Raw genomic sequence first — 23,119 nt, 5'->3', positions numbered from 1 at the left:
ATTCTACCTCAAACAATAGGCAAACAAAGGTGAGGCTGAACTGGTTTATATACACTCAGTTCTACGCTTGGACAGCCTTGTTCAAAGGAGTGTCTCCTTCTAGCTCAGCTTTGAGCTAGTCGCATCTATAAGGAGTGCTACAAGGGCCGGCTGATCTCTGGTACGTTCCCTTTTCTGTTAAAGTTGTTATTGCAGATAACCAAGATAAATGAGTTAATTTAAGGAGAGTAAGATATACATAGGTATATTAAAACTAGGTATGCAAGATTTGTGGGTGTAAAACTTTAAAATGCTAGTCATTTTCAAAGCGCATCATTTCAGATTTCATATCAAATCTCTTCATACATCTCTTATAACAACAGAATTCATTTATTCGATGGTATAATACAGAGCCTGGGAGTATTTTGAATTACTAAAAGGAACTACTACCTTCAGCTTGTGGCAACAATCATTTTTACCTGCAAAAATCTGATGCTAAAGCTGTCTAGTTGTGAGTTTTGAACATTTGGTAATTGTTACTATAATAAGAGCTGTGTCCATCCATCTGAAGCCACACTTACTTTGTAGGAAAAAATATTGTATTCACCAGGATTAAAACTCATGACATTCATCCTGGTAGACTAACACTACCACTCGCACCAATCAACTGCTTTGCAACATGTTGGAATAATTGTACACATAGTTATTACACCTGATGATCTATTATAGCCCACTAGACTGGCAGGGTACCAGTTTCACATGAGAGTTGAGTAGCAGGCAAAACAATTGGTGTTGTTATGATGGACAGTTCATAGCAGTGGCACTACGACAGCCACTCAAATGAGTTATACCCTAAGTTGTTGCTGTAGATATCGGTGCTGTAATGTGTGGCTAGTCCAGACTGTTATACCTTTTGATAAGGCTAAACCTTGCTTAAAATTTTGGTTTCATTCTCTTCATTGCTGAAATCTAGTGTAAATAGCTCTATGTTTCAATTTAGTTAACAGTCAACGACTCGCACTGCTGTGAGCAGTAAGTCACCTCCCGAGTAAGTGCCAACAACTTGCTTCGCTAAATAAATGATTGAGAGTTCTGTCGTGAGTTCATCCTGTTAAATGCAGGACGAGTACACAAGTAGTTGTGCCGTTGTTTTGACTTTTGAGCAAACAAGTTCGCGGTGCTTAGGTCAGGCATGTCGATCATATGAGCTCATGTTGGGCAGGTGAGAATACTTTATGGAGTGGAAAGCGTGTTTATTCGGATAATTAGCCTACTAGCCCTTTCTTCCTAGACCACTCGTCACTCTGTAGACTGCTACATCTATTGAGGCGTCTTGTGGCCATGTTGCATTTTTTATGTATTAGGCCATTCATTCGTTTTGTATATTTTCCATTTTTGTTTTGTTTTCAACTTCTTGCTAGTAAGTGCTTTGCGAATGATTATCTGTTTGATAAACCAGCGTTTACACTTACAGCGCATAGTAAAATTATAAACTTTTTTAAAACCTAAAATGAATTTCTTATTTAACTGCTTCACAAAACTTGAGCCTACACATCAGAGTGTTAGCAAAGTCTAAAGTTGTTCGATTAAAAGGAAAAAAGATACGATTTGCACTGTAATTTTTTGTATTGTTTTCGAAAAGGTCACCTATATTGTTTATTTTGAAATATAAATATGAATATTCCAATGTTCACAAGTAAATACAACTAATCTTTTTCGTTAATAACATAATGTATATTATACACTTACACGTATTATATTCTATAATTATATATTTCGTTTATACCATAAAACCTCTAATTGAACTCCACCTCTATTTGACCGCCACCTCTATTTGACCGCCACCATGAGAAGGGCTGAAAAATAGACGTCACGGTGTTCAATTAGAGGTTTTACGGTATATTATTGATAAGGTACTAGACATACTGAAATCAGAGTGTTTTTCATATAAAGAGAATAGTATAATGAATGTTATATAATACTTGTATTTTTGCTCTCAGTTAATTGAAGTCATAAGCATTTATACACATTCTTCTATGATCGCGTATCACGTGATTAACCATATTTGGCTTATTTTATAGAAGTTCACTATGGCTGAACAGCCACACAGAAGGCTGATGAAATGTCACGTGCTCTTCTTGGGTGACTCGACACCAGAGGAAACTCACCATGGTCTCAAGGCACTGCAGCAGCCCCTTATGAAGTGTTACCCTGTAGACAGCCCCTCACAGGTAGAGGGTATCGATTCCTGGCTCACAGTTTTCACCTCTGGAATTCTCCTGCAGTACGTCGGTAGCGGGAGTGAAACACCGCTGCCTATTTGGTTCCCAATACAAAACCTTCACCTAGCGGCTGCCACCAAGTGCATTAACTACATAGATCCACTGACTGGACACCGTATGGAAACTGAGTTTCTGGATATAAACAGTGCTGAAGCTAAAGACAGCAGCCACCCACCCCTCTATTCTTTTATTGTACGACGGACTAGCGGCAAGAGAGTGCTCCGATGCTATACGTTTCTCATTAGAGACGAGTATCCAGCAGAGATGTTGGTCGATGCTGCAAAATATGCCTTTACACATAAGTCGGGCTGGTCCAACGACCCACCACTAGAGGAGGTTAGTCCATAGTTTATCTTAGTCTCAGTTATTGCACTAAAAATACTCCTCTCATTTCTTTCATACTGGAAAAAACAAATGTTTGCTTCTAAAACACCTTTTGTCACATTAGTTGCCATTTTATGCAGACACTTGGCTATATTTAATAAACATTTGTTTTACTTACGTTTTTTTTTATAAATTTTTAAATTTAGTTCATTGTACCCCCAGTTATGTTCCAAACACGAAACTGGTGGTATATAGGCAGTTTCATTATGTGCGAAGGATATGTCAGTAAGTTAGCTTCTGGCCAGTGAGTTAGCCTCTGGCCAGTGAGTTAGATCCTCTGGCCAGCCAGTTATCCTTGGGTAAATCAGTTAGTCTCAGACCAGCCAGTTAGCCTCAGACCAGCAAGATAGCCTCAGATCAGCCAGATAGCCTCAGACCCCTCAAATGGCCTCAGACCTGTCAGTTAGCCTCTAGCCTGTCAAATAGCCTCAGACCAGCCAGATAGGATCGGATCACTCAGTTAGCCTCAGAGCAGCACATAATGAATTAGAGTCAGACGAAGGCCAGGCAGACAGTAACTTCATAGCTATATGGGTTCTATATCAGCTTACTCACATGCACAGAAGATGAAAGCTGAGTAAATGTGCGAAATAAGGCAGACTTGTAGGTGCCTATTCAGCTAGATAGAAATGAATAGTGACCAAAGACCTATAAGAAACCCATTGCGTGAGAGTATTATAAGTGGCTTAGCAAAAGCTGCCTACTTTGGAATAGGAAAAATCATGAGATGAGTTAGAAAAATAGGTAACAGACAAAAGATGGAGCAAGAGATAGATCACTAACATCAGTACAGTAAGTAATAAATGTCTTCCGCTCTCGCAGCCTTTATTTGGTCTACTGGTGTAGTGGTCTAGGCCTGTCTAGATGACGGCATATTGAGGTTTGGTTCAAGAAAAACTGTTTGCGGTGGTAGGAGGCCATCTGACCTTGAATTACTCTCCCTCTCATCTCTCACGCTCTCTTTCTCGCCCCCACTCTCTCTCTATCTCTCTCTCTTGCTCCCCCTCCCTCTCGCTCCCGCTCTCTCGCTTCCTCTCTCGCTTCCTCTCTCGCTACCTCTCTCTCACTTCCTCTCTCTCTCGCTCTCGCTACCTCTCTCTTTCGCTTCCCTTTTCTTTTTCGCTCCCCCTCTCCCTCGCTCTCTCTCCTTTCTCTCTTTCCCCTCTCTCGCTTCCCCCCCCTCTCTCTCTCTCTCTCTCGTTCCCCCTCTCTCTTTCTCGCTCCCTCTCTCGCTCGCTCTTCCTCGCTCTCACTCCCCCGCTCCCTCACTCCCCTCGCTACATATTTCCCTCGCTCCCCTCTCTTTCGCTCTCTTCTCTCCTTCTTCCTCTTCTCTCTCTCTCTTGTCTCCTATGTTATCCATATATCCTTGTCTCCTTTTATGTCTCCTATGTTGATGTCTCCCATGTTGATGTCTCCCATGTATGTCCCCCATGCTGACGTCGCCTGTGTTGATGTCTCCTATGGTGATGTCTCCCATGTTGAAGTCTCCTATGTTGAAGTCTCCTATGTTGATGTCTCCCATGTTGAAGTTTCCATGTTGATGTTTCTCATGTTGATGTCTCCATGTTGATGTCTCCCATGTTAAAGTCTCCTATGTTGATGTCTCCCATGTTGAAGTTTCCAAGTTAATGTTTCCTATGTTGATGTCTCCATGTTGATGTCTCCCATGTTATGTTTCCCGCGTTGATGTCTCCCATGTTGATGTCTCCCATGTTGATGTCTCTCATGTTGATGTCTCCTATGTTGATTTCTCCCATGTTGATGTCTCCCATGGTTAGCCTGGGCATGGTTCTCTTGGGGGATGGGGGGAGAGAGAGAGCCTGGGACACATAACGAAAAAAAGGTAAGATAACTTCTGCAAAACGAGCAACGTATGTTACATATGACGCTCAGACTGATACTAATGGAAGCGTGTCGTTAGATTCAGATCTCACGATGTATTACCCGTAGATGTGGGACGTTTAAAAGCCTACCGTTACGGTCACATGTTTTGATCGAGTAAAAGACCCTATGCTTTTGATAGGCTGGGTGGTTACGTAATACCCCGTTTGATAATAAAATGATAAGAACCATAGGTTACTATTTTCTTGCGTTTTCACGTTTGCAGTTTCATTTTATATACTGATAAAAAGATGGAGTGATTCAAAAATCATCTATCAAAGCTAGGCATAGTCACACTGAGACCAGAACAGTCTTAAGCTTTACAACATATTATCACAGGTTTTGACCAATTTATAATTCTTCCTACTGGCTTCGGAAAGAGTATTTGCTTTCAGATAGCACTGTTTTGCAGTGGTAGGCCCGAGTTGTTCATAATAACTGCCGCGAGTAATCATAATACTCACGAGTAAAATAAAACTGAGATTACTTTTTACTAGATAAATTTTTCTTTACTAGCAGCGCTCGATTCATCTTTTTTGTTCTATTACTATTCGTTTGCTATGTAGTATTAATGTGAAATTTTTTTATTTAACTTTTTATTATAATTAAATCAAAACATAATTAATTAAACATATGAAATAATATAACTTTCGTGATTGCTTTATTATGCAACCAACATTTCATAATTACCAACCAGCGTTTGTTTGCTGCCAATTCAGATTAAAAATAATGCATAATACTCGCGTAGATCATAAATAAGACCGTCATATGATACTCCTCGGAAATAACGATTGTGATATTAGCGACTGCAGAAGTCAACTTTTAGATTCATAGCTACCTTACAATAGCTACCTTACAATACTGCCCAACACTCTCTACTTTCATGCTCTATTTTTGTTTCCTCATTTATATTATTATACTAACTGAATACCCGGCATTGCACAAGTAATCTAATATTTTCGTAATAAATTTGAGTAACTTACCTAGAAAGCTAGATCTTTACTAAAACAAAATCCGCGTTTGAGCCAGCGAATTTATTATTTTAAAGGTTGACTTGCAAAAAAATTCACATGACAGTTATTTAGTATCAAAAGATTCACCATGTCTTACTCTGCTATAATGTAGGTGCGAAATATGTAGAAATGTGATTACAAGCTCTTAAAAGCTCACAAACGAGCAGTTAATCGCATCCATCATGAAAACGCCATAGGTTGGAATCAATTTATTTCTCTGACATACTCAAGAAATTTGGTTATTGTTTTGACACGTGATGCTATTACGTGAATTGAAAGGCCAATAAAAGGCTCAATATAAAACTTCTCGTAGCACTAGTTTATGACAAACACATCGGGTCTTACCAAAAAGCCCGTATTAAATATAGATGCTTGCTACTTTACAGGTTTCGTTTCAGCTTGGTCTAATCATCTAGTTGTAATCTGATCATGTGACCCATACTTCCTGCCAAATAGCGCAAACAATTTCTGCAGCATTTTTCGACTATCACAGGTGACCAATAGGGTCGTAATGTTTGTCAGAGGATGATATGCACTCCTTCAAGCTAAGGTTAAAAAATTAAACGAATTTTTACGGTAAGTTTTGAGATATCAGTGCTCAAAACGGCAGCATTACAATGATGATGAAACAGACGCGTAAGGACAATAGACATGGTTTTATTAAATGCGAAAAGTATATTTGTGAAAATATTTCAACGATTGAGGTTGCATGAAAGTGTAAACGGAAGCCATCTTGTTCATCTACGTCCCATTTAAGCCGCTTTGGAAAAGAATTCTAATCCACAGTGTTTTCGTGATGGCTGCGATCAACTGTTTGTTTTTGAGCTTTTAAGAGCTTGTAATCACATTTCCACATATTTTGCACCTACAGCACAGCAGTGTAAGACATGGTGAATCTTTTGATACCAAATAACTGTAATGTGAATTTTGTTGCAAGTCAACCATTAACCTAAGGGCCGAAATACCAGCATTCACATGAATTTGTTTACAAAAGCTGTTTATAAGTAACAGCGTAAACCAATCAAATTAATTTTTGCATAGGTTGTTAGACCAAAAGTTTCACTTCCATTTGTAACTGTTTTCAAATATCTTGATCTACTTCTTTCGTTATAATAACAAATTCTTTTACAACGATATCGCAAAAAAAAACGATATCGCTCATTCGTTGATAGGTCTTAAATGATTGTGACGCAATTGAAGAGTTTTATGATACTAACTGTAATTTTCCAGTGTATTTTGAGTAACAAAATGAAGATGAACATGTGCTCGATGGATATAATACTACTGTAAATGTTTTTACAAGTTTTAAAAATTATACGAATTTTGTAGTTTTAGCCCGAATATTGATGAAATACGGTTTTTTGTGTTTGATGAGGTTTGCTTTGGTTGCCCGACTATTTTAATAGTGTTTTACCAAATATCAATGTATTATGAACGCATTTCCATGTAGATATAGGTATGTAATAAAAGTTTAAAAACTTCGGATCGTTGGACAAATTGCACAGGGTTACCAGAATGACCAGGATTTTAAGGGTTACGCTGGAGTAGCTTAACCAATGTAATGACTAGTTGCTTAATGAATTCAATGTATTCTGTGTAGCTTGATGGTTAGACTCGTGGCTTCTAAATCTGGAGGTCTCGAGATTAAATCCAGTGATGTGATTTTTCTAGTGATCAAATTCATTGAATTTTCATTGCTAGATTATAATTGTTATAACTGGACACAGGGTTTAACAAAAAGACAAACACTCAGATTTATATATTATATATATATTTTGATCTTTTTGGTTTTTATTGTTGGTTTTTTCTTACTGGTCAAGAACTGGATTGTTTGTGATCGAAGTCCATAGAGACTGATGGTGTTGCTGGCACATCTCTTGCTGTTTGAGGTTTCATACACAATAAGAGGTTAATTATGTAATCACATGTCTCTCTGTATTATCTGTGGTTTATGCATTTTTAACATCATGTTGTTTAAAGCAGGTGTCTATCCCTTACTCGATGTTACAAGCACATATGTCTAGAGTAGCATTCCCTTTTTCATATCTGCTCCCTTTACTACAGTGTCCGCCGTCCGGTATTGCTGTCGCATCTCTTGTCCTTCCTTATATGTAACAGTGCATCATGTCCATCAATATTCAACATAAACTGTAAATGGTTGTCAAGTCATAGTTAATATGTTCATAGTAAGTTGTCTTTTAGGCAGACACTGCTGTCAGCTGTCAGCTGTCAGCTGACAGCTGACAGCTGACAGCTGTCGAAATCTTACATGTAAAATATTTACTATAATAAGAGCTGGGGCCTTTCATCTGTCTGTCTGTCTGAAGCTTAGCTAAGAGCATTAGCATAAAATATTGCACCACATGGGATCCGGATTCAAAGTCAATCGCACCACTCAACCACCTTTCTATGTGTCAGAATAATTGTGCACATAGTTATTACACCGGATCAACTTTCACAGCGCACAGGACTGCCGGCAGACTAGTATTATATAATACTAGTCTGCCGGCAGTTTAGTGTGCTGTGAGAGATCGTCAGACATGCCGATGAAGTACAGAGAATAATTACACGCGCAAGTCTGGAACATGGAAAGTGAGAAATTGGCGCAGATGGTAGTGTGCTGGGTCATCAAGCGTGTTGTGGGTTCAAATCCTGTACAATGCAATATTTTTACCAACCTCCAACTTTTGCTTCAGACAGACCAACTTGGCTCTCATTATAGGAAAGGTTCATCAGGTTCATCAAACATTAAGTCTAAAAGCAATACTAAATTTTCAACAAATTTTGCATGAATGGCAATATGTCACCTGGTTGACGTGGCTAGGTTCATTCGTTGAGTATAAAGGCTGAGGTGTGGTCGTAGTGTTTGGTTTTAGCCTACGTAATCTGATCACAAAAAGGCATCTGTAGAAAGAGCCTAAGACGCTTAGCGCATAATCATTAGCAGTGATGTTGACTCATGTAGGGACACACCCTAGTTGGCACCCTATTCAGTGGACCGTTAGCGATCTTGTGTCTACAAAATAAATCACAGACTTTCTTGAATTTGAGTTATATTGCAGGTAATACAAAACTTAGTTTTTAAAAGTTGTTGACGTTTAATTGAGCTACTAAATGATACTATTGCTACTATGTTATTACTGTGTATTGAACAAATACTCTGATTGACAATGTGAGGGTGAATTCTGTGTCTAACTACCTCTCAAAAGAAACTATTGTAGGAACTTTGCAGAGAGTTTTTCTAAAGAGTACAATCTGCTGTACCAATTCAGAAACATACATGTAGAAACTTGGGCAATACAGACTAGATTAGATAAATTTCACAATTACGTGAACTGTTCTAAAGTTGTATACAAAAGTTTTTCTTTGTTGATATTTGTTCAATTAATTGTTGTCCATTTCAGCAAAACTATTTTTGTTAGATCATGTATATATGTGGTTATTTTTCTGGTGACATCACTTGACAACTAACTTGATAACTTATCCGTTGTGAGTAACTTGAGAAAAACACGGCGACCTATTCTGTCTCATTGTACCAACTTGGTAAAAAACACTATGGAAACTATTGACAACACAGAGTTCACATGTACAGAGTTCACATGTACAGAGTTCACATGTACTGTAACATGTACTGTAACATTCTCAGACCATCTGTCAACCAAGGTAACAACATAAGTAAAAAGTTTGTTCTTGTTTGGAATACGCAAGAGCTACTCACAGATTTCTTTTTATGCCACACCCTAAAATTTTTACCTGTTGCCAACCAATAGTAAAAGTAAAAAGGAGATCTATGTATATAAATGACTTGGAGTTGTTCCCACCATGCCAGTTGATCGGCTCTAGCTTTACTATTTTGGAAACTCATTCTTGCAATAATGACTAGAAGTGAAGAACTTAAGTTAAAAAGCTGTCATATAACCTGAGGAGAAAAGATATACACTGCCATTCTGTGTAACTAAGAGTTTGCCATTGTGACACAAGTTGGATGGCTGACACCTGCCAACAGGTTTCTCACCTTGGCACTTGTCTGACCTTTTCAGGTTTGTCACACGTGGCACTTTCAGTACATGGTAGGAAATTCTTAGTCAGTCTTGTAGTAGTTTACAGATATGTGTCAATAACAAGGAAATTATAACTGAAACGCGCTGTCTGTTATTGAGGGCTAAGTAGAAATATATAACAAAGCATTATATTTAACAGTAAATATGTTTTTACAGATAATACAAGCGGAAATCGTACCTGGAACTGATGACCCAGACGATGTCGAACCTTTTGATAGCGTTAGTGCTGCAGGCAGGAAATCAAATCAGCCTGGCGACCAATCACAAAGTGAATCAGAGGGATCTCCTACTCAAAACCGATCCAGCTTTCCAGCGAACTTAGTGAAAAAATATACTCTCACAAGCTCTAAGAGGGATCGGATGGGAAGCACCTCTCCTCGTCGACCTATCCCTAGAGAATTTATGCCCAGAGAAGGGTTCATGTCCAGAGGAGATGGCAGTATGAGGTCTGTCCACAGCGGCGTTGGGTACCCAATGCTGCCACCATACATGATGGCAGGCAATGGCAATGGTAGCGTAAGGACCACCTCTTCCGTGCGAGTGGTGAGGGACCCTCGAACAAGGGCTCCGATAGTAGAAAGACTCATCAGGGAACAAGTTGCGGTGCCAGTGCCTGTCTATCAGCCCCCTCCACCTCCTCAGATCATAGAGAGAGTTAAGCCTGTCTACATTCCACAGCCTCCAGAGGTTTCAGCTTATTATATATATTCTATTGTTATCTTCTCTACATGTACTTGGTTATTAGTATTACTATTGCTCCCGCAGTCCAGTGCACCGTGAGAGATAATCAACTGTAATAACCATCTGTATAATTACTCTTAGAGTGGCGCAGATGATAGAGAGCTTCTGTGACAAGCCTAACATGTGACTTCAATTGTCGTGTAGTGCGTGTAGTGCGTGTAGTGCGTGTAGTGCGTGTAGTGCGTGTAGTGCGTGTAGTGCATGTAGTGCGTGTAGTGCGGTCTTTTATCCTAAAGCTTCCAGCCTGGCTTCTGATGGACAAACAAGGCTTTTATTATTAATTAACTCTGAGCAGTCCGTGCACTGTCCTCATGAGTAATCAGTATTTGTATAATTATCCCTTCATGTCACCAGGTAGCTGAGTAGTGTAGTGGTTCGTGTGATGGGCTGCAAAATGGTGGGTTTGAGTTCAATTCTCATGTGATGCAACCCTTTTCGCTTACCAGCAATAAATATTATTGCTGTTTTTTAGGCTACTATCAACAGCAAGGTTCCATGTTCCAGGAACAGAAACATGTTCCATGCTTACAAAACCTTGATGGTTCCTACAAGGAACCATCACGCTTCATGCACCACAGCTTCTTGTAGCTTACGAAACCTTGATAAGTTGATGGCTCCGTAAGCTACAAGAAGCTATGGAAGTTACGCAAGCTTGATGGTTCCTTTGATTTATTCTGTTCGAAGGAACCATCGTATGTTCCTTCTTTCGGTTTCCATTTAATTATGGCATGTTGAACAGGTGCTTGTGTAATGATGTGGCTAGTTGAGTAACAGATTTCCATGCTTGAACAAGTGCTTGTGCGGTGGCATGGCTAGTTGGGTGACATTATTCCATGCTTGATGTTTTAAAGTTCAATCTACTCTGAAAAAGAAAACTGCTATTGATGGGGCAAAAGTTATTAATATTTTTTACTCGATTTTATTTTCCTCCTCCATGTAGTAAAATTTGTTTAAAGTACTGATGTCATGTGATCGTATGATAAATCGATAAACTCAATTTTCTATGCCAACGAGCCTTAAGAGCATCAAGAAGTCATTGTTTGACACGCTGACACAGTTCCATTAGTTTATTAATTAGATCTCTTGCATACTTTTATTTTATGAAAATGCAATACTATGCTAAATCTTACCACCACGACCTGAGAGAGTAATCTTCAGAGCATTTTGCTTGTTATTTGGAAAATTATTTGGCAAGCAGTTATAAAAAACATGCACATTATAAAAGGAGTTTCTTTACTTTTTCTAACTTTCAGTTAAGATAAAAAGACAACTCTAAAGTTTGTGTTGCATGATTTGCAATAAACACCTGCTTGTGCTATATTTGTAACTCCATTTACCAATGGCGCCACCATAATTTGCCAAAAAAGCTGTTAGATGTCCAGGTCATGAAGCAATTCCGCTCTCTCCAATTATATTGACATACAAATACATGTACATTGCACATGTACATCTTGCATAGTACGCAGTTGTTCTGCTTCCCGTTTTCCTGTCGTTATATATCATACCGGTATATATATTCTTGAATACCACACGTGAGTTTATTGTAGATTCGAGAGGTACCTGTAGAGCTAGAAGTACCGGTGCCAGTTCCAGTACCATATCATGTGACAGAGCCCGAGTTCTATGACCAGCCACCAAGAGGAAAATCGTCTCGTCGATATAGGTCTCCCAAACATGACGCATTCAAGGTGAGAGATAATATGGACTTGAGTACTGTACACTTGTACATACATGTAACTCATGTAACTCATGACTATGCATATTTATGGTAATTGCCTGGATCTATGACGGCTTCATAGAGCTCTATAACAGCAACTGTATAGACCTACTAGCTGTGTTACCTGTGTCGTTGCCCGAGTAATGAAAATGTCTTCGCAAAGAAAATCTATTTGTGTTTAACATATAATAACATTTGCCATTCTAACTTTCAAACTTCATATCATGAGAAAAGTGTTTTGTGTAGTTGAAATGAATTAAGATGGAAAATAAAAACAACTGTAAAGGTTTTCACACTATGGCAAACAAATTTCTAACTTCATATCATGAAGAAAATCTTTGGTGTGGGTCAAATAAAGTAAAAAAAATATAACGACTATAAAAAGGCTTAGATGTAAATGTGAAATAATTATCAAGTAATAGCTAAGTTAAGTCGGTTTTGCTACGAATACAATAACAGATGATTTGATAATGATACACATAATACGAACTGCAAAAACAAAATAAAAATCCTGAATATGTAGAAATAATAATAATAACAGTTCTTGCATAGAGGTGTGTGTGTATAAAAAGGTTAGTGTTCCGCCAGAAGCTATCCTTCAAAACTTTGAATACAACGATACTGGTACGTCTTGATACCGGTCCAAATGTAAAAATGAGATAACGTACTGTTTTTGTCTGACCGAACAGAGAGAGAATATCGAGGCTCTTCTACGGAGACAATGTAATTGTCCACGTGAGAAGAATTGGCCTTGACCCCAGATATAGTAATGGAACCATACGAAAAATATTTATAACAGGGGCATCGTAATGCGTATCCGCAGTGGTAAAATAATCAGCGTGCGCTACAGCTATATCTATAGCGGGAATGACAGACAAATCCACACACATACTTTGAGAAATATATTTATAGAGGCTAGAAGATGACAGCAATTATAGGAATATATGGTAGTAACTAATACATTTATGATAGCAACTGCATGATCCATTATAGTAACCACATAGCTCTGTGATGCTATTTATATAGGTCTATTCTAGAAACTAGATGTATTGTTTGATAGCCACTACATGAGAATAAATATATATACATTTTTTTTGGACTATCATTTTACATGTATATTTAAAAAAAAAATTTAGGAGAAATTTTTTTATAATAGTAACAACACGGATCTATAGTAGTAACAACATGGGTCAATAATAGTAACAAAATGGATCTACAATAGTAACTACATGAATCTATAATAGTAACTACATGGATCTATGATAAAAACTACATACAACGCTGATAGTAACTACATGGATCTATGCTAGCATGTACAAGGTTATAGATCTATGATAGCCACTACAAAGACTTATGAGGGTACATAAATGAGTCTAAGATAGTAACTACATAGATTTGACAAAGTAACTACATACGTAGATCTATGCTAACACCTATATAAACTACATACGTAGATCTATGCTAACACCTATATAAACTACATACGTAGATCTATGCTAACACCTATATAAACTACATACGTAGATCTATGCTAACACCTATATAAACTATATACGTAGATCTATGCTAACACCTATATAAACTACATATATAGATCTATGCTAACACCTATATAAACTGCATACATATATTTATGCGAACACCTATATAAACTACATACATAGATCTATGCTAACACCTTTATAAAACCATCATGTCGACAGCAATCTACAGGATGCCAGATGTATAACAGACTTATGATCTAGTCCAATAAACAGTTGACATACTACAAGCAGGGCTGCATATATATGATAAGTACGAGTGAGTCTGTAGTACAACTAGTAAAAGAGTGAGGAGGTATACACCGTACGTTACACAATTCTATAATAATGATCTAGTCACTATATAGCCTTGTTATCTATGCGTTAAATATGTGTGACTACATGAATATGCTGTCATTTTCATAGAATTATCAAATATTTGATGATCGGATTACTAGAGCTGACAACGCATCTTTTGTGGCTCATTCAAGCAAGCCATATAGATTCTCTGAGCAAATGCACAACTATCCTGTTCCTCCAAATGGATATTTCCCTCCAGCGAGAGATTTTTACCAGCCAAGAACAGAGAGAAGTGTGAGTATTTTGTTTTGCAGCATCTGGTCATGTCTACCCCGTGCTACACACTTCATAGGGTTGCCGATGCATTCATTTGTTATCCTAGTGTTATGAAAGTTTGTCACTCATGTTGTATATTAGCTGTAATACCATATTTGAACTGATAGTTATGTGGAAGGTTTCCTACTGATTTGTTCAAGTTTGCTTTTGTACGTTTAAAAATGCTTTAGAAAGATCTGAAATGTGGTTCGACACCAGAGAATGAAACTTATTAAATGAAATGAAAATTAAATATAAAATACTCAATTTTTACTCTGGACATTTTTAATTCATAATAACCATCAAAATTTTACAAATTTATAAATTGTCTTTTGCACAATTTATAATCTGTTTCTATTTTTTATATTTCTACTATAGTGACAACCACAGGTACCTCCTTTTCTAAAGCAGAAAAAGATCGTAAAAATGTTTTTTAAACATTGACAATTACTGGATGCAAAGATAAATCATTTCAAGTGCTTTGAATTAGTGAGGTTTCAACTTTTTCACTTTTACAAGAAGGTCATCTACATTAGAAATGAATACACATACATGTTTATATGTACTAGAATAGCTGTGACTATACCTCTAACTCTATGTCAAAAGCTACCAGTATACAAGCACGTCAAGTATACTCTGACTTAGAAATTACCAGTATACAAGCACGTCAAGTATACTCTGGCTTAGAAGTTACCAGTATACAAGCACGCCAAGTATACTCTGACTTAGAAGTTACCAGTATACAAGCATGTCAAGTATACTCTGGCTTAGAAGTTACCAGTATACAAGCACGCCAAGTATACTCTGACTTAGAAGTTACCAGTATACAAGCACGTCAAGTATACTCTGGCTTAGAAGTTACCAGTATACAAGCACGCCAAGTATACTCTGACTTAGAAGTTACCAGTATACAAGCACGTCAAGTATACTCTGACTTAAAAGTTACCAAACTTCCTTTGCACTTACAAAGGAATATTGAGATTATCTCAACACAATCATAAGTTTACTAAGTTACATCTACCTTTTGGCAGCGCAAAGCACGAGGAAGAAGACGCTCCAGTAGCAGTGATAGGTCATCAGATGACTCTCCGCAGAGACCAACCAGGGAATACGATCCTAATCGCCGAGGGTATAATTGATACTATTATCTATCATAGCTACATACTGTAGATACATAAAAATAGTAGAAACATAGATACAGCAGGTATATATAGTAGATGTATAAATATAGTAGATACATTGATTTAGCAGATATATATAGTAGATACATAGATATAGTTGGTCCATAATATATACATACATGTATGTATACCTACATACATGCATATGTACATGTATGTGTGCATACATGTAATAATACATACATGTAATTATGTATACATACATATTACATGTACATAATATGTACATGTATTATACATATTATGTATAATATATGTAACAAAAATTTCAACAAAAACGACATCTAACATAGACTAATAGTTTGTAGTTTCAGGTTTGTAATACTAAATATTCCGGAAACTTTCATAAACTATATTGGTTGACAAGAACTCTGGCACTCTGCCAATGGCACATGATTTTAGTATGAACGGTTTATCAGTGCTCTTGATAATCTAGGTGACACATACATTGTACATGTACCTTGATAATCTAGGTGACACATACATTGTACATGTACCTTGATAATCTAAGGTGACACATACATTGTACATGTACCTTGATAATCTAGGTGACACATACATTGTACATGTACCTTGATAATCTAGGTGACACATACATTGTACATGTACCTTGATAATCTAGGTGACACATACATTGTACATGTACCTTGATAATCTAGGTGACACATACATTGTACATGTATCGCCAACATCAAGGTCACAGTTATTTATGTTTAACTGTGACTCCTGGTCCGCTGATGGATTAAAGCTAAAAGTGTTCTTATTAGACTTTATATACTAATTAAAACGTTATTGGAGTTGTCTGATCTTTGTTCTATTTAACCTTACTATTAAACAAAAAAGTTACTTGAATCTCATAAAATTTGACAGTTTAAACATTTTTGGCTCAAAGCTATGTCAGTCTTACAACTTTGATCAACTGTCAGTGATGCCCAACAGACTTTGGTGTTTGGAGTAAACAAAGCTGTTAACCCATTTGATATTTTTATAGTGTGTTTGAAAAACTTGTGCGTAACAAAATTAAAAACAATTGAACTATTTCTACACCAGATGACTATTGTTGCAGAGGCATTGAAATAGTGGAGGTGCATTCTCCTGATGAGAGGAAAAAGACTGAAAGAAAGAGCGAAAGACCAACTCATTATAGACATGGTAAAGGTTACGACATTCAGGAGTTGGAGAAGGATACGAGGAATCTTGGGATTAGAGAGGTCAACAATAACAGAGCCCCTGGTGAGCAAGAGAAGAAATACAATTTATACTTAAATACATGTAGGTCTTTAAACCACTTTCTTTTCACATCGCATGTATCTCACTCAGTCGGCAGGGAACATCCAAAATTATAACGAGTCAGTGTTTATAGCTTTATTTCAGGTATAGTGAAACATCATCATATAAATTTCCCAGCATGCATTGTAAAATTTTCCCAAATATTTGACTCTGTGACCAATTTTAGATATATGATGATTAAAAATTTTGATAGTGCAGTTTCATAAGAGAAATTGAAAGTAATGGTCAAAATTAAGACTAAAAGAGAAAAAAATTATAAATAACAAATAAATGAGAATAAATTACACCGTGTAATTCTATGATTACTTTTCCAGCTGAGCCTGTGCATAACTAAGCCTACATCTCTGTTTGAATTAAATAACAACATAAATTATTTTTATATTATCTATTATTGTATCAATATGATACGAATAATTCTATAAAGTATTTAGCTATTTTGCAGGTTTGTTCAGTTGTGAAGGAAATTAAACCAAGAATTGGTGTATTCTTATAATTATATTTATTCCGAGATATGAGAAGTTGACACAGTAAATCTTAGCATTGGCTAACTTCTAGATGTATATTGAGGTGTGATCAAGCAGTAGACACTCTTATAACATAAATAATCCGTTCTAAGAGCGTTTACGTTATGAGGATTTTACCGTAAAGTAAAGATACGAACAGTAAAATACACATGAACTGCCTAATCTGTTCAAAAACTTTTTCAAACTCATCTTTTCAAAAATAATCTAAATAAAATTTTTTAATTAAATGACAGGTCTGTAACTTTGGTAAAATTGATTTTACGATAAGTTAAAAGGAGTTTACACGTGTACTGTTAATTAAAAAAAATCTTTTCACTCTTTTTAGACGGCAAGATCAATGCTACTAAAACATTTTATGTCAAAAATAATATAAAATGAAAATATATCTATACTATAATAAGAGCGGTGTTTCTCTGTCCGTTCATATGTCCGAAGCCAGGGTTAAAGGTCAAGATAAAACATCACTTCCAACTAGACTCCTAACATTCAGCATGGTAGACCGGCTCTCTAATACCTGCACCAATCAACCACCTTTGAAATTTTAAGAATAATTGTGAACATACATATTCTCTGTGCTCTCTTGGTACACATGACAGTCTCTCACAGCACACTAGACTACCTCGATACTCGTATATGTAATAGAGATAACATAACGTAATCTAACATAACATAACATAATGTAATCTAGGTGACACATACATTGTACATGTACCTTGATAATCTAAGGTGATACATACATTGTACATGTACCTTGATAATCTAGGTGACACATACATTGTACATGTACCGCCAACATCAAGGTCACAGTTATTTATGTTTAACTGTGACTCCTGTACATAGTTTTCTCTCCTAAGTACCCTAGGACACTTATGTATTCGCCTCATCTAACTTTCGCGTTTTTGCGGAGTCATCCTTTCGCAAAGATTTCATGTGCGAAACTAAACTATCATAATGAACGAGCGAAAAAGCGAAATTAAATAGCTTTGTTCATTAATAGAATGATAGTCCAAGAAACAAATGGCAGCAAGCGATCAAATTGCATTATCGACCTTGCCCTAACCATTCTACCTGCGGTTCACAATTACAAACTAGTCGCAAATTGAAATTTTTTTTATCGTTGAACTGAACCTGAGGAATCGAATTACGTTTGTTCCACTGCATTTATTTTTACATCACTATATTTTCGCACTCATCAGAGCTGCGAAATTAAGTTGCTGCGAAATTTTACTCTGTATGCCACTCACGAAACTAAATACTAACGAAATATAAGTGTCCTAGGGTATGACAAGAGAGAAAGCAATATTTTTAAAGCGAACTTCGAGAATATTGTTCAACTCATTCAATTCAAATTTGAGAAATTGCACCAACTTGACACTTTATGGTATATGGCATTTTTTTGTGTTTTACGGAGCAAGAACTTTACATAAATTCTTTACGTTAGGTGGCTCAAGAGCGTCTACTGTGCTTCAATGCTCATCAATGGTTCAAATCATCGTATTTTAGTTGCGCAGTTCATCTCTGACCAACTTTAAAATTCTTAAAACTACTTTGAAATGTGACTAACCATCAGCCAGCATTTACTTTCGTACTATTACTTTTACCCAGCATTAGCAATAACAATCTGAGAATTATGGAGGATGCGGGCCTCTGATTGGCTAAAGGACCAGGACCAGAGGTTGCTAAGCATTGTGGAGATTGAGAGCGATTATAGATAATCGTAGTACCTAGGTTAACGTGGTACATATATATTTTTCCAATATATTTCTAAAATTTCTGCGATAGTCCAAAAGGGTGGTTCCAAGAAGCTGAAAAAATAATCCAAGAGGCAGAAAAAAATGTTGATATCTTGTTCAAACACGGTGTCTTTACAGATATTGTTGAACAGAAATAGCTTAATGCATTCTTGGCTAATGTTTTACAAAGATTTAACAAGTCATACGTAATGTCTCATAAAAAAACGAAACATTAAAAAATTATTATTTGTATTAAGGACAATTGGATATTGATTACATAGGGCCGGAGTTTAAATGGTCTGCTATGCAAGTAAGTTCAGCCAAGACAAAGGAGGAAAAAAAACCAGGCAAAGATAAAAAGTCAGTAGAAATACCGTACAGCCCAGAAAAAAGAGGGCAGATGTATGTAGGAGCAGATGCCATTCCCAACGCAAAAGAGTCACGCTCTAGCTACCATACCTTTGGGTTTGTTGCTTAATAATTACACTTGATTATATACACCTTTTGTAAAATATGACACATATGGTCTGTTGTTCTATGACTACACACGGTGACATAGAATTGAGTACATCTCTTGTAAGATATGACGCATATGGTCTGTTGTTCTATGACTACACACAATGACATAGAATTGAGTACATCTCTTGTAAGATATGACACATATGATCTGTTGTTCTATGACTACACACAGTGATATAGAATTGAGTACATCTCTTGTAAGATATGACACATATGGTCTGTTGTTCTATGACTACACACAATGACATAGAATTGAGTACATCTCTTGTAAGATATGACACATATGGTCTGTTGTTCTATGACTACACACAATGACATAGAATTGCGTACATCTCTTGTAAGATATGACACTTATGATCTGTTATTCTACGACTACACTGTGACACAGAATTGAGTACATCTCTTGTAAGATATGACATATACGATATGTTGTTCTACGACTACACACAGTGACACAGAATTGAGTATATCTCTTGTAAAACTTGACACATATGATCTGTTGTTCTATGACAACACACAGTGACATAGAATTGAGTATATCTCTTGTAAAACTTGACATGTTATAATATAATCATAACTATATAATATATTATTATATAATATAGTTATGTTATATAATCTTTCCAAAAAATATATTTTAGTAGCCCAACAAGTCCTCTTGTCGAAGAATTAAAACAGAGGGAAAAGAATAACAAAAGGCATGATAAGATGACAAAAAGAATCGAAGAGTACCCAGACTACAACGGTGCTTCAACTAGCAAGGAGTACTACTTCAAGGTCTGCTGTAGTTTATTAGAGGGAACCACTGTAGCTACAGTGATAGCCCTACCTAAACTTTTGTTTTGCCTCAAAAGTTTGCGATATTATCAGCGAAAATTATTAAACGACACATGTCGTAAGTTTTTTATCTATCATGTTTTTTGACTTAAATTTGGAATTATTGCGCAATAAAATTTCAACTCGGGTTTATTGCTTACCAAGGTATATATTTGTCGTGTTTATTTTTTGCATATGAGCAGCTAATGATAATTTTTCATGCACAAACTTTGCATATTACAGTAACTCTAATGTGGGCGCAAGAAAGCCGCTACAAGGTCAACATCTAACAGTATTAAATTAAATTAGACACTCAAATGTTTCCGATGATGGGGCTAATCCGAAAGTTATTGTCATCCAAAAGATAAAAATGGCGAAAATCTGCAAGGCAAGCGAGTTTTGTTACTAGTAACTTTTTACCAAATGTTGCTTGCTTGCGAAAGATGGAAACTTGCGGATGATGCGCAAGAAAACGCTGCACAAGCTATTCCACTTTGGATACTTAGTACACTTTCATCGTTTTTGTCTCGATTTGAGCAGTTTTGAATGTGCTACTATATGATCTGTGGCATAGAAATCCTTGTCTTTTTTTAACAAAGAATCCGCATTAATCCCAACATGTGGATGACTATTGAAATACTTATCACACGGTAACTCAATGTGCGTTCGACTTCGAATACACACCACCATCCGCGTCATGGAAGCATAGTGAGAGAGCAAAACTTATGAGAAAATTTTTTCTTAAACTTCTTTGCTATCAGAGAAGTGCAGGCCTGTGACTAACCCTTTTTTTTCGATCACATTGTTGAATGCTGTTTGGGAATGCTGTTACAAGTTTATATATATAAATCACAGTGTTTGTTTGTCTGTCGTTCGTTTGTCCAGTTATGGCGATTAAAATCAAGGGACAAAAAACTGCTTTGCACTATACTTGAACTCGGAAACCCCAGTTCTGCAAACAGGTGTCCAGCGCTATTCGCTACACCACACGGTCTGTTCGCCACACCATGGAATAGTTGTGCACGTACTTATTACGCCTGCCAATCTTTATTGGCAATTGGTTAAATACTCATGTTTCAGCAGCAGGCTTGAAACAATTTATTAAAAGAAAAATTTTGCTAAAAAAATACATGACCAAACCTTTCCAAAATGCTATAAATATATGTATAGATACAGTATAAACTTAATTAAACTTATAGCACACTAAGAAATACACAAACACCTTCATTTAAAAGTTAGAATAGTAAATGTTGTATATTTTGATTAAAAAGAAATTTTCTGGGCATAAACTCTTTTATTCCCTGTGCAATGCTGGGCATTCAGCTTTGCATATTTATTCAACAACTATTTGAATACCCAGTGTTGCACCGGTAATACAAAAGCTTTTGTACATAAAACTTATTTTTAATCAACATATACAACATTTAACATTATAAATTTTAAATGAAGGTGTTTATTTATTTCCGTGTATTGTCCTATTTCTGTGTACTGTGTTTATTTTTGTAACTCTTACAGTACCAGCTGCAGTGCCTACTACAGATCTATACTGATTGCAATAGTCTTGTTGGCTATACGAGTTTAAGTATTTTCAACTTTAACGTTCAAGTTCAAATTTAGTTGACAGCGGATTTCTCTCTCGTAAAACTTTATCAATATAGCTGGTCAGACGAACGCACAGAAGAAGAAACATTGAGATTTAGCTCCACCAGCGCAAAACTCTTTTCATAGAAACTACACATGCTTGGTGTACACTCTTAAATCAAAAACACAAATGGCAGTTTTGACAGAAGACAGTTTTGTGTCTAATTTATTTGGTACAGCTTCGATATTTCGATGACTTTCACCCTTTTCAAGTCATTTATTGTAGTCTGACCATCTTCTCATTACTTGTTGTAAAAAATCCAACTTAATAACAACATGCATTCTTTGTACAGGAACAAACAGAAGGTCCTCCAAGAAACTGGATGGACCAGAAAAAGGAGCACATGAATGAGAGAGCTTTTTCCAGCTCACTTGCTAATGATCTAGAAAGCAACATGACAAATGCATATGCCCTGAACCGAGCGCCAGAAGATGACACTATTCTAGATAGACAAATGCCTGTACCGCCTCTTGACATTCCCATACCACCGCCACTGCCACCAGAGATGCAAACTGCCGCTGGGCTGTATTGAAAAGTCCCTTGAGGTCTAACGATGGAATGAGAAAATCTATACGACAGTCTTACGTGATCTAAGTTTGATAAAAATCTAGATCATCTGTCATAGAATTTACATGATTATCAATATTATATTATTTTAGTTAAAAAAGCTTATTTTTGCAGATATTTATAACTCAAATGAGTTATATTACAATTATATTTTCATTAGTTAAGGTTTTTTAATCGTAGAATTTGCCCATTTCTGATGAGAAAACAAATTATAACTACATCTGCACCTTAACTGTGATAAACATGATTATAGCACTTGCATGACAAAATTAGTAGGTAGTATTTTCTTTGTCAAAGCTGGACTCTCATTCAAAGGTAGTTTACTATCGATCAAGTTCATTGAATTAAACTCTACCCAAGCTTTTCTTAATCTAACCATTTTTTACTGAATCTGATTTCTATTGCCTATGTTAAGACTAAAATAATAAAATATAATTATAAAATTCAAGCGAGTGAAGGTTTTAAAACATGACTAGCCAATCAGCATAAGCTATATAGTCACCTACTAATGTACACGGGATGGAAGCATTCAAGCGTAGCTAGAATTGGCGTCATCCAATCCTGCCAGTAAAACATGCGTATTACCTGATCAACCCTTCGATATACCTAATTTTGAATAACTTAATAAATTATATTCCAGTTACAAAAACT

The 23,119-nt window shown here is 36.4% G+C and overlaps 1 protein-coding gene across 2 annotated transcripts in view; it reads left to right on the top strand.

Annotated features, from left to right (window-relative positions):
• LOC137389931 (uncharacterized) overlaps positions 1–22,893 on the top strand; it is a 45,786-nt gene extending 22,893 nt beyond the window's left edge. The window contains exons 1-10 of one of the 2 annotated variants that reach the window (XM_068076123.1): positions 108–160; positions 2,061–2,597; positions 9,760–10,290; positions 11,892–12,032; positions 14,008–14,175; positions 15,228–15,325; positions 16,444–16,610; positions 19,206–19,389; positions 20,085–20,220; positions 22,194–22,893. In XM_068076123.1, coding sequence (XP_067932224.1) covers positions 2,070–2,597; positions 9,760–10,290; positions 11,892–12,032; positions 14,008–14,175; positions 15,228–15,325; positions 16,444–16,610; positions 19,206–19,389; positions 20,085–20,220; positions 22,194–22,433 — 2,193 coding nt within the window. In that variant the 5' untranslated portion in view covers positions 108–160; positions 2,061–2,069 and the 3' untranslated portion in view covers positions 22,434–22,893. Of the gene's footprint in view, positions 1–107; positions 161–2,060; positions 2,598–9,759; positions 10,291–11,891; positions 12,033–14,007; positions 14,176–15,227; positions 15,326–16,443; positions 16,611–19,205; positions 19,390–20,084; positions 20,221–22,193 lie in introns of those variants that run through there. The other variant, XM_068076122.1, reaches the window with a different exon arrangement.
• The last annotated feature ends 226 nt before the right edge of the window (positions 22,894–23,119 follow it).

This window comes from Watersipora subatra, chromosome 3 (genome assembly GCF_963576615.1).
Source record: "Watersipora subatra chromosome 3, tzWatSuba1.1, whole genome shotgun sequence".
NCBI lineage: Eukaryota > Metazoa > Bryozoa > Gymnolaemata > Cheilostomatida > Watersiporidae > Watersipora > Watersipora subatra.
The sequence above is the reverse complement of the archived record's forward strand: the minus strand, read 5'-3'. Positions and strand labels throughout refer to the sequence as shown.